The sequence below is a fragment of the Panicum hallii genome, chromosome 8, assembly GCF_002211085.1.
Source record: "Panicum hallii strain FIL2 chromosome 8, PHallii_v3.1, whole genome shotgun sequence".
Lineage (NCBI taxonomy): Eukaryota > Viridiplantae > Streptophyta > Magnoliopsida > Poales > Poaceae > Panicum > Panicum hallii.
The window spans coordinates 35,836,739-35,848,287 of record NC_038049.1 but is presented as its reverse complement, the minus strand read 5'-3'; the positions used below and the strand labels follow the sequence as shown (position 1 = coordinate 35,848,287).

Here is an 11,549-nt window from a genome sequence, read left to right as displayed (position 1 = left end):
ACAGACCCAAAGTTGCAGTGTTATTCATGGCAAATTGGCGAAGCAAGTTCTTTGAACCGGTAAAATGGCAAAAAGCTCAACTAGGAGAGGCATGGTTTCGAAGGTCTGCTCCCTCGCACTCTCTGCGCAGAAGTTTGAAATGAATACCTAGGAAAAGAGCAGCGACAGAGAAGCATTTTCATTTTGTTTATATGAGAAGAAAAACAGTTGAAAACCCAAAAATGTCTGTATATCGAAATGAAAAGAAAAACAAGAAAGCATGCAAGGTGAGCCCAGCGTCACTGAACGAAAGCTGAAGCAGCCTGTTTTCATCTCCTGACCGTCCAGTCAGACTACCAGCGGTGCTGATCCATCGTCCTTGCAATCCTGAGGCCCCAAACAACTATCCGGTCGCAGCCTCGCCGCCGCCCGCCATGCCGCCGCATATCCCCGCCGCCGCCGGCGGATCCGCCGCGCGCGCCGCCGCAGTACGCCTCCTCTGCACCGCCACGGCCCCTGCCGAGACCGCACCCCTGCCCCATCTCCTCGCGCTCCCGCCCGTCACCCCGTCCCCCGCCGCCGACGAGCTCGCGCGCCTCCTCCTCGCGCACCACAACCCCTTCCACCCGGCCGAGTCCCCGCTCCAGCTGCTCTCCGGCGGCGGCGTCTCCCTCTCGGGGGACCTCCTCGTCCAGCTCCTCCTCCGCCTCCGCGGCGCCTCCAAGCTCGCTCTCTCGCTCCTCCACTCCGCGCGCCTCCACCCGTCCTTCGCCCCCACGCGGCCCCCCGCCGACGCCTACGACGCCGTCGTCGACGCGCTCGGCCGCGCGCGCCAGTTCGACGCCGCGTGGCGGGTCGTCGTCGATGCCGCGGCCGACGGCGCCGCCTCGCCACGCACGTTCGCGGTGCTGTCACGGAGGCTCGTCGCCGCGGGTATGACGCGGCAGGCCATCCGTGCGTTCGACGACATGGAGGCGTTCGTCGGGAGGGAGCCCGACGTCATCGAGTTCGCCACGCTGCTCGACACCCTCTGCAAGTACAAGTACCCCAAGGTTCGGGATCTGGAAACCAGTAGTTGCACGCTTGGTGATAACATTGTTGCCTGGTTGATTGATTGCCACTGGCCTTTTGATTGAGTTTTCGATGATGATATGCACGAATCTGCTGAGCATTGCGCTAACCTGATTACTAATTGTCTAACCCCCCCCCCCCCCCCCCCCCCCCGACGCTCTGCTCTTGAGCTGGATTTGGCAGATGTTTTATCTTGGCTTGTTGGATATTTGTAGCTGGTCATTTCTCCAGACTTTATCTATAGTTCAATTCAGTGAAGTTTTTACTGCTTGTGAGGTGTCATTCTCATTTATCTGTTGCAAATTGTTGAGGATCATATGGCAATATTATGTACTTGGTGTGGTTGTGTTCTGGCTGTCTGTATGATTAGCTTTTTGTCCAACACTCTTTAGCTCTTTGTGGCTTAGCTTAAAGCTCTTAGCTTCTCATTGTAGTTTGGTGTCTGTTTTATGCAGTTTGGTAGGTTGGAGCAAACATGGTTAATATAGTTCTATGATTGTTGTTTTTTGTGGATCCATATGTAGTAATTTCTAAAGAATCTGTTGGCAGACACTATTCAGTTGGTTCCTTCTGGAATTTCTGGGCTTATTGTTTTGTTACCTTCTGATACATGCAAGTAGTTACTCAGAGATTCTTTTATTTTGCATATTTTTTTATGAAATTTGCACACTTGTTGTATGACATGGACTTTGGTTTTGAGCTTCCTGTGAATCTTGTTGTTCATATTTTCGTATGAATTGTTTCTTATCATGGTAAGCAACAGCAGGTGGAGTATTTTCAGTAATAGGTTGGTGAAGCAAAGGATTGTCTTTGCTTTCTGCATTCAATCTGTTTCCCATAGGATTGTCGTTGTCTTTGCGATCTGCATATGATCTGTTTTCCATAGGATTGTCTTTGCTTTCTGCATATGATCTGTTTTCCAAGGCATAGCAAAATGACAATCCACCAATCTGAAATCGAATGATGTAAGGGTAAAAGGTGGTATGTTTGAACAAATTAATACATAGAGTATCTTTGTCAGGCTTAGTGAGTTGAATAAGGGTGCTAGGAGAAATAATTTGCCCTTCTGTAGACCTGGTTGCTTTGCTTGATGCTTGTGATCGTAGCAATGGCTAATTAGTGCTTAAATTATTCGGTAGATTTGCTTCTCTAGAATTTTCAAGAGGTTTGTCACATTAAAATTGTTCTTTTGCTGTGTGTTGCTGACGACCGAAGACCAGAGTATCAGTCTACTGATAAATGGTTATGTAGTCTTATCGCACACTTTAATGTTTGGTATTTCTGATGTGGGAAGATGATTTCAGGGACTTCTAATAAGAATATGATTTCAATGAAGTTGTCTTTTATTACTTTTTGTGAGATTTTATGTGTCAACAGTGTGCTTATAAGCTTATGATCAAATTAATATACTGCTGCTATAGCTACTTTATTAAGGGGCCAAATTCTAGAATTTATCAACTTCAGTTACTGGATGTGACCAAGCTCTGTATGGAAGCCTATGCTTCTGAACTGATAATAAGAGAAGGTAAATTAGAAAGTTATTAAAACACACAGCTCAACTAGGGTTTGAACTGCATTGGTCAGCTCTCACTTATATCTTTGGTTAGCTTATAGTTTTTGTTTTGGCCTTTTGTGGGACTGATTAGATTCATTTACTGATATTTTCCATTGGCATTTTTATCACCATTACAGGTTGCTACAGAGATATTTAATAAAAGGAAATACAAGTACGAGCCAAATGAAAAGATGTACACTATTTTAATTTACGGATGGTGCAAGGTAAATCGGAGTGACATGGCTCAGAAGTTCCTAAAAGACATGATTGACCATGGCATAGAACCAAACATAGTCACATACAACATTCTCCTGAATAGTATCTGCAGGCATGCAAGTTTGCACCCTGATAACCGATTTGATAGAACAGTTAATGCAGCTGAGGATCTGTTGAAGGAGATGCGTGACAAGCAAATTGAACCGGACGTGACCAGCTACTCAATCATCTTGCATGTTTACAGTCGTGCACATAAACCTGAGTTGTGTCTCTGTATGTTCCGCTCGATGAAAGAGAGAGGCATTTGCCCCACAGTAGCAACCTACACTTCTGTGATCAAGTGCCTTGCCTCCTGTGGGAGACTGGAAGATGCTGAGACCTTGCTTGATGAGATGGTTGCAGAGGGAGTATGCCCCTCTCCAGCTACCTACAATTGTTTCTTCAAGGAGTATCGGGGGAGAAAGGATGTGAGTGGTGCCCTACAATTGTATAATAAGATGAAGTCACCTGGTTCACCGACAGCACCTGATATTCACACATACAACATTCTGCTAGGAATGTTCATCAAACTGGACCGACATGGAACTGTTATGGAAATTTGGAGCGATATGTGCGAGAGCACAGTGGGTCCTGATCTTGATTCGTACACCTTGCTGATCCATGGTTTTTGCGACAGCCAGAAATGGAGGGAGGCGTGCCAGTTCTTCATGGAAATGATAGAGAAAGGTTTTCTTCCCCAGAAGATGACCTTTGAAACGCTGTATCGTGGACTGATACAGGCAGATATGCTGAGGACCTGGAGAAGGCTGAAGCGCAGGGTTGATGAAGAAGCAGCAGAATTTGGTGATGAGTTCAAACTTTATCACATCAAGCCTTACAAGAGGTGAACATGAGCAAAAGTTGTATGCTGGCCTTGTGACTCCAACATGACTGGAACACAGCCATCAGATTTACCTCATCGAAACTGACACTCGAATATGAAATTCCTGACCAAGGATAAGCTAGCCACTCTATGTGGAAGCAGGGAACTGGTGAGAAGGATGAACAAAGTGGCACTGTTACAATGACTCTGCTTGCTGTGAACAACCGGTTGAGCATGGACATGGTATTAGAATAGTTAACAAAAGACAGCTGTTCATTGTTATGTTTGGAAAAATTTTGAAGGTAAACTACTCCTGTTCGCTTCTGTTTAAATATTTTGAGAAGTTTTGCAAGACCAGCTCTGAACGATTTCATCAGTCTATTGCAGAAATAAGTTTGCTTGCTTGGGAGGCTTTGATTTTACTGACCAGGTGAAGACTATTCGGCAGTGCTGCTAGGAACGGCCTCCAAGCAATCCCATAAGTTGCTATTCTAGTCATGCAGCACAAATATTACGATGTATTTGGTTCGAGGACCATGTGGGATGGGTCGGATCCATCCTGTTTGGGTTGGAGCCAACCTATATAGTGTTTGATTGAGAAGGATGGATCCGATCCAGTTTTTGTTTGGTTGTAGAATTTCAAAGGGATGGAATGGATGCCATTATCACTCCGTTAGCAGCAGGCATATGTGGGACCAGCTGGTCAGCTGTGGGACCCACTTGTCATACCATTTTTAACTTCTCTTTTTTTTGTTGCGTTATCTTCTTCCTTGCTCCCCGACCCGGCCGCACGGCTCCTATGCGGAGCCCCCGCGCCGCTCCAGCCACCTCCCTCCGAAGCTAGCAGCTGCAGCTACTAAAGATGGCAATAAAGATGGCAACGGGTCCTCCGAAGCTAGCAGCTGCAGCTACTAAAGATGGCAATAAAGATGGCAACGGGTAAGAAATACTTGCTTACTTACCCAGGTAAGAAATACTCTTACTTACCCACGGATATAGTGAACCTGATGGGTTGGATAAGAATATGGGTCTAAATTTGTACCCATGGATACGGGCGCGGGCATGACTTCAAATTCGACCGCTATTTGCTCATGGGTACAAAAAAATAATATCCGCTAAACCCGCTTTATAGCTGACACGTGGACCCCAAACTCCGAATATATAAACTCCGGTTAGGGTTTTACCCTTATTCCTCTCCTCCCACATCCCCAGACTCGCCGCCATCCTCCAGTGCACCGCCGGGGTGCTTTCCGCCCCTTCCTTGGTTCCTCTGCTCCTTCCTTGGCCCCACCATACCTCTGCCCTCTCCCTCTCACTCGACCAAGTGCATGACGCCCAGCCATCTGCCCCCCCACCCCCCCCCCCCCACCAACCAAAGCAGCCGGCGGCCGCGGGCTGGTGCCAGCTCGCCGCGACGCCCGCGGCCGCGGCTTGGCGCAGGCTCACCGTGCTCGTGCCCGGCGGCGCCGCCTTGCTGCGCGCGTGCCCCCGCGCCCGGGTCCGCTATCGGCCTCCCGCCCCCCGGCACGCCGCCGGCCGCCCGGCCCCAGATCTACCGGCGGCCCGCTGTTCCCGGTCCCGCCGCTCCTAGATCCGCCACCCCCAGGAGGCCGCACGAGACGCTGCAGCCCACGGTCGGCCTACCTACAAGAGCAGCTCGCCGGCATGAAGACCCTGCCGATCTGCTTGTCGTGTGTTTTCTTAAATTGTGTGCTTGTATGGGTATATATTCATTGGTATATTTGATGTTTAATTATTGTTAAGATGTGTTTATGTACTTTATTTTTGTACTCGCGGATACACGGATACCACGGGTATATGCCATCCGCGGATAGCGGGCATGGGCATGATATTCTTCTACCCGTGGCGGTTGGCGGACGTGGATACGGGTGTGGGTTTTAGCTCGTGGGTATGGATATTTGAAGCGTATATCCGCGTGGAATTTACCCGTTGTCATCTTTAGCAGCTACCAGCTAGTGCCTCCCCAGCTTGCGCTCTCCGAGCATGACCGGCTCCGAGCTTAGCCAGTGGCATCTAGCCCGCTCGCTCGCAGCTAGCTAACAGAAGGAGACGGGTGTGACGGGGATGAAGTGGGTTCGAATGGTCCCTTCGTTTTGGTGGAAACATCCCACCCCGCATCTATAAGGAATATTCTCGTCTGGATCCATTTCAACCCATATAAAATTGCAACCAAACGCGGGTCGGAGTGGGTCGAACCTATCCCGATCCACTTCGACCCACCATCCAAACACATGAATTAGTGTTTCCCACTTTGACATGACAATGAAGCTTTGTAAAAGGCAATGCTGGGTCACACGTGTCCAAAAGTCAATGCTGTGTTTTCAATAGTTGATACGTATAGGCCATTGATTTGATGCCTACTGTTGGAGAATCGAGGAAAGCACTGGAGTTTGTTGGGAGGAATCATTCCCTTTAGACAGGACATTTGCCCCTTTATCCCCTCAAACATGTATCAGCTTGATTAAAAGCAGTTGGGCTTTGCTCGCACGCCCGCATTCCACGCCAAAAAGCGGACGCGTGGCGTTCCGCCGTGGTCCGGATGTTTTACGAAAACGCTCTCCAGTTTTATAGGAATCTGAACCCAGTCCAACACGCCCAACCCATACAGTAACTGCGTGCATATATTTTACAAATAGACCCTTATACTAATATTTATTTCGACATAAAGAAGAGAAAAATCGACGGCACTGTCGTTTTTACACAAACCATCTCGAGGCCATTTTCCAAACACCCCCTCCCACCACCCAACCGGCCAGCACCCTCCCCCACCCCCCCCCCCCCAACCTGAACCCTAACCCTCCTCCCTGCCGCCACCTCCCCTTCCCTTGTTCCGCCCCTCCGGCTCTCTCTCTCTCTCTCTCTCATCCTGTTGCGGGTCAAGGCGACGGCAAGCCAGGAGATAGCCGGCCCTAGTGCTAGGGCGTCACGGTAGCCCAGCCGCGGCGTGGCATGAGCCAAGCGCAGGCCGCTGCGGCCCCGGCGGCGCGGTCCAACTGAGGTAAGGGGCGGCCGACCCGGCGCGGCGAGCAGGCTAAGCTTGCGGGAGCGCGTCGTGCTGGATGTCCCGGCCGGTGGCTAGGCGGCGGTGTGACGAGGCGCACCCGCCCGGCCACGGAGCTACGGCTCCAGCGCAGGGAGCAGCTCCCTACGGCGGCGAGGGGCTGTAGCACGGAGGGCACGTGGAGCTACGCAGGCTCAGAGGCACGAAGAGCACATGAAGCTGCGCGAGATCTAGCGGCGTGTGGATGGGCTTGAGCTCGCCGGCCTCCGTGGCACACATGGGACGCGCTGCGATGACACAGCCCCGTGAAGTGCTCCACTCCCTCAACCCCGGCGCCGGAGATGCCGACGAGGATGGGCGGTTCCTCCTCCACTGGACCACGACCACCGTTGTTGGTAAGTAAACAATAGATCCTTGCTTGCTTCCTTGAATGGATGCATTCCGTTCTTGTTCGTGACATAGCTATAAAGTACATGTGCACATATGGTGCTATCAATTTACTTATGTTCTCTATGTCCAATGTAATCAAATCATGGATAAATTCTCATGCTGTATACCAGTTTCATATTTTTCTGCACATGAGACCTTTTAGTCAGCTTTATTATTACTGCCGTAAATTCAACTACTTTGGAAATACTTAGACTGGCAGGTATTGCTAAGCTTTGGTATAAAAAATTTCTAAAATATTCCCTAAATCATTTGAACTATATATCCATAACAAAATGATGCACATGCTTTTCTTACATTCATGTTCATTCAGAGCTAGGTAATACATGTGCTGAGCTGCCGATGGAATACATTTATTTTCAAATACTCCCTCCGTCCTAAATTACTATTTATTTTGGCTTTTCTAGATTCATATCTTTTACTATACATCCCATATCCTCTTTTACTATTATACAACATGCAACTGTGATGAAAGGATACATTTGGAGGAGCTTCAGAGAAAGGTCATTAATATTTCAGTGACCAGGAACATCTCTTTAACAATGTTTAGCACATTCATACTCATATAATGATGTGATTTGCAGGTTCTATCAAAATAAGGCCATGTAGTTACTTACTTGGACCCTGAGGAGGAATTAGTACTTCAGAAGAAGGTTAACTCAATTGGAGACAGGCAGCCACAAATCGGTTGTAGATCAGATCATTGGATCTGAATCCGACCATGCTGCATGTGCTAGCTGGTAACACAAAGATCGTTGCTTGATGTGGGCCCTTCATTGGTAATGACTCCTGATTCCTCGCTCTTCTCACTTAATTAAGGTAGTGCTCCCCATCCCCTTCCTCAAGTATAGCTTCCTGATCTAGTTTTTTGCCTGGGATTTCGTCTTTAGCTGTGATTGTGAGCATGTAAATCGTAGTTGCTTGCTTTGTAATGCATGCTAGCTCATCTGATAGCTTGTGTATATATGAGGGTGATGACATCATTACTAGCTTAATTGCGAATAAGCTTTTTGTTACAACTGATGGTTACTTATTAACTGCTGAGGATTTCAGCGTGGTTGTGGAGGAGCTCAATGTAAGTTTCATAGTTAATAGTTAACAACCTTAGTATTTTAGAAACTTTGACATAGTTAATTTTCGTGGGTGTTAGTACTACATGGAAATATGTACTTTGACCAGCAACGAAAAGGTCTGGTTGTTGGTGCTCTTATATTTGGTTATTTCTTCAATCTGAATTAGCTTACTGAGTATTGATTCTGTTTTTATGTCCTCTTTATTTATGTGCAGTGACTTGTGCTTCCATGGGCAACAATTTGTTGAACCAAAAGGTTATTGTACAGGCCAATATCTTTAAAAGGTAAATTTTGTACCTTTTTATTCCTTATTGCATTACTTTCTAAACCTTGGCCATCTGTAGTGACCTTGGAGCTTGCAGTACACCATCAATTGAATGGCCAGCTACGGTTATCTTTAAGTAGCAAATAGATAGGTCAGTGTTTGAAGATTCTTTCAATTGAGCCTGTTTGTAATTTAGACGTTCAGTGGAAGAATGGTGAAAGCCTACAAACCGCAGCATCATATCCTGTTTGCATCGTGGTCCAATGCTTGTAAAAGTAACCATCACTAATATTGCGTTTCCCTTGCTCAATTGTTTTACAGACTGCAGCAAATATGTGTGCTCCTCAGGTGGTGTTTGTATATGTTCAATTGGTGAATTTTTAATTTTGCCATTCGTCAGTGAGCAAGAAAAATTAGTACACAGGAAAGAGGTTGGCCTCACTGACATGATAATTTTAATGTTAATTTATCAAATAGACAGTACACTAAACAATTTTTACTCAACCAAATGAGCATTTTTGATGTATAAACTCTTGAGTTTTATGCAGTCTAAAACTAAACAATTTTTTTGTACCTCTTTATATTGATGACAAATTTACTTTCATCAATTTATTGGTATGCAGTAGAAGAAGGTGATCATTCTCTGTCCATTTGGTTTTGATCTTCTGGAAGCTCATTACATATGCCTACAGTGGTGGAGCTGCGGCTTGAATCGATGGGAGATGGAGGAGTTGCCATGCTGCTGCTTGTGATTCGTGCCCTCGAGAGGAGCTGCTACTTGCTTGCAGTGGAGAAAAGAACCAATCCTTAGGCGAGGTATGTATGTGTACGTTTCTGGCTAAATTGCAATTTGTATGTACTACTTACACAGGAAGAATTCCAAATACTGATTGCATAGGGTGATCACTATGATTGTTCTATATCGGATTCTGATTGGTGTCTTGGTAAGACACACAGACACACTATAAGCATGAAGTCCCTTTCATGCCATTCTTCAGATCCCGGTAAGTGGAGTACCATGCAGTCTTAATGACTGAATAATTCAATTATGTTTTAACATTTGTTCATCAACATATCAGATATTCGCTTGACTCTCCCAACAAGCTGGAGGTGAGATAGCTGACTTCTTCATTATTCCAACTTCCGAGGAATATTGATGCCATTAGGATATTAAGTGGAAAGGCACATCTATCCGCGCTGGTGCTAGTGCTTCTGCTGGCCGTGTCGGACGAGTAGCTGAGGCTGACTTCCGTGCTGGTGATGGCTATGCTAGAAAAGAAGTGAGATTAGAGATAGACAACGAATTCAGAGATACATATTCAGATTTAATTTGTTGAATAGCAAATTCATATTTGTAAAAAATTAATATTTAGTGTTGACTGATGCACCATGCCCAATCCTGAGGGGCATGTATTTTGTCGTCGTTCGTTCCTTTCTATTTTCTGCTATTGTTTAAACGATAGAGTGCGCAATGCGTGCCCAATGTTCTAGTGCAATGGTACAACAAACAGAGACAGCTCTAACTCAAGTACAGCAAACAGAACAACAAGAGATTTGTCAGATTGGCATCGCCCGTTATTACCAGGCTCATCAGATTGCCACTGGGCATGTTTTTTGCGGCCGCGAGCTGGTTGGTTTGGCCGTAGTAGCTTTGGCATCTGTTTTGGTCATGTTTTGGACTTTCGGTATTCTTGATCTGCAGCCTGGTAAGGAAAGGGCAGTGCTTGCAGGCTTGCGATGTGCATAGGCAAAGAGGCACACGGGAACCAACTTAAAGTACATGGTGGATCCTCAAGGAGAGCAGGTGGGAAGAAACTACTGCAAATGTTCCTTCCCTTCCGAAAAGAATGCAAATCTCGCTTTCCAAGAAGTCAAATAATTCAAAGTTTGATCAAATCTATATAAAAAATTATTAACATTTATATCTCCAAATAGATTTGGTATGAAAATATATTACATAATTAATCTAATAATACTTATTTTGTAATATAAATATTAATACTATTTTACATAAATTTGATCAAATTTGAAAATCTTTTACTTCTCGGAAAACCAGAGTTACATTTTTTTTGAACGAAGGTAGCAAGTTGATCTACGTCGATCTTCATTAGCTGTCGACTTAAGTTCCGGTGGTTCGGTTTTTGTTTTGGAGAAAAGTTGTGATATGCTACCTTTGTTTCACTGACATGTGAGTTCAGAAGTGCTACTGACGGGAGATTCTGAGTTGCATGTGCGCCAACGAGGTTTCTACAACTTCTTTTTTTAACGGAATTTTGTATTCCATTAACTTAGAGACTCAGCAGAATCGCTGGCCACCAGGTCCTCGAGCCCGATCGGCGTACACTTCCAATCAAGGACACTTACATCCAAGCGCCGTCACAGCGTGCGCCATCTTATTACAATCTTTAGGATAAAACAAAAAATCAAATTTAACAAAAGATGTTCTAATCACAGACTTGATCTAAAACACAACACCACCCGTCGGTGCCAGTGCGTACGTATTCGTCTCCAATACCAATTTCACCAGCTGGGAGTCAGTTTGAAGGATAACGCGGCTCATTCCGTGATGTACAGCTTCCAAGACACCCGCATGACATGCATCTAGTAGGTATTTGTTACACCCGATTTTAGAAACAAAAAGGATGCATCTAATCTGTGCGTTAGGATTAAGTTCACACATATATGATATACGTTATAAGTGAAATATATCAAAGACAATGTTCGAAAAGTAAACAAGATAGAGTAAATAGTATTATTACACTCCGAATAAAATAGACACGAAAGTCTTAAGCGTTTCACCGATATCCGAAACAAGATCTGCAACGAAGCTTCTTCCACAGGCGATTGACTGGTGAACGCACGCCTAAAACTCCTCAAAGTCGCTGTAGTGTTCCACATCTACGTTTTCTTCTGAATAAATATTAGGTAAGGGTGAGTACTCTTATTGTTGGTACTCAACAAGTGGGGGAAGAATGCAAGGCCATCAAGGAAAGGCTAAAGGTCTATTAACTAGATGTAAGTTCATACCAACCCACTCAAGCATAATGGAAACAACATCA

At 45.8% G+C, this 11,549-nt stretch overlaps 1 protein-coding gene and 1 long non-coding RNA gene across 10 annotated transcripts; both read left to right on the top strand.

The window, feature by feature from the left end:
• The first annotated feature begins 307 nt into the window (after positions 1-307).
• Positions 308-4,438, top strand: LOC112872452 (pentatricopeptide repeat-containing protein At2g13420, mitochondrial-like). 2 transcript variants are annotated; one of them, XM_025935533.1, is made up of 3 exons: positions 308-1,031; positions 2,743-3,985; positions 4,071-4,438. In XM_025935533.1, the coding sequence occupies exons 1-2, from the start codon at positions 414-416 to the stop codon at positions 3,706-3,708; spliced, it is 1,584 nt and encodes a 527-aa protein (XP_025791318.1). In that variant the 5' UTR covers positions 308-413; the 3' UTR covers positions 3,709-3,985; positions 4,071-4,438. The 2 variants fall into 2 exon arrangements, with proteins under 2 accessions (XP_025791318.1, XP_025791317.1); XM_025935532.1 differs by having other exon boundaries at positions 4,061-4,438.
• Positions 4,439-6,512: 2,074 nt separating this feature from the next.
• On the top strand, positions 6,513-9,906 carry LOC112903015. Of its 8 annotated transcripts, XR_003230708.1 has the most exons (8): positions 6,513-7,100; positions 7,737-7,971; positions 8,440-8,509; positions 8,588-8,641; positions 8,812-8,921; positions 9,114-9,306; positions 9,389-9,494; positions 9,570-9,906. It is a non-coding gene; the product is annotated as an uncharacterized LOC112903015 (long non-coding RNA). The 8 variants fall into 8 exon arrangements; XR_003230710.1 differs by lacking the exon at positions 8,588-8,641 and having other exon boundaries at positions 9,183-9,306; XR_003230705.1 differs by lacking the exon at positions 8,588-8,641.
• The last annotated feature ends 1,643 nt before the right edge of the window (positions 9,907-11,549 follow it).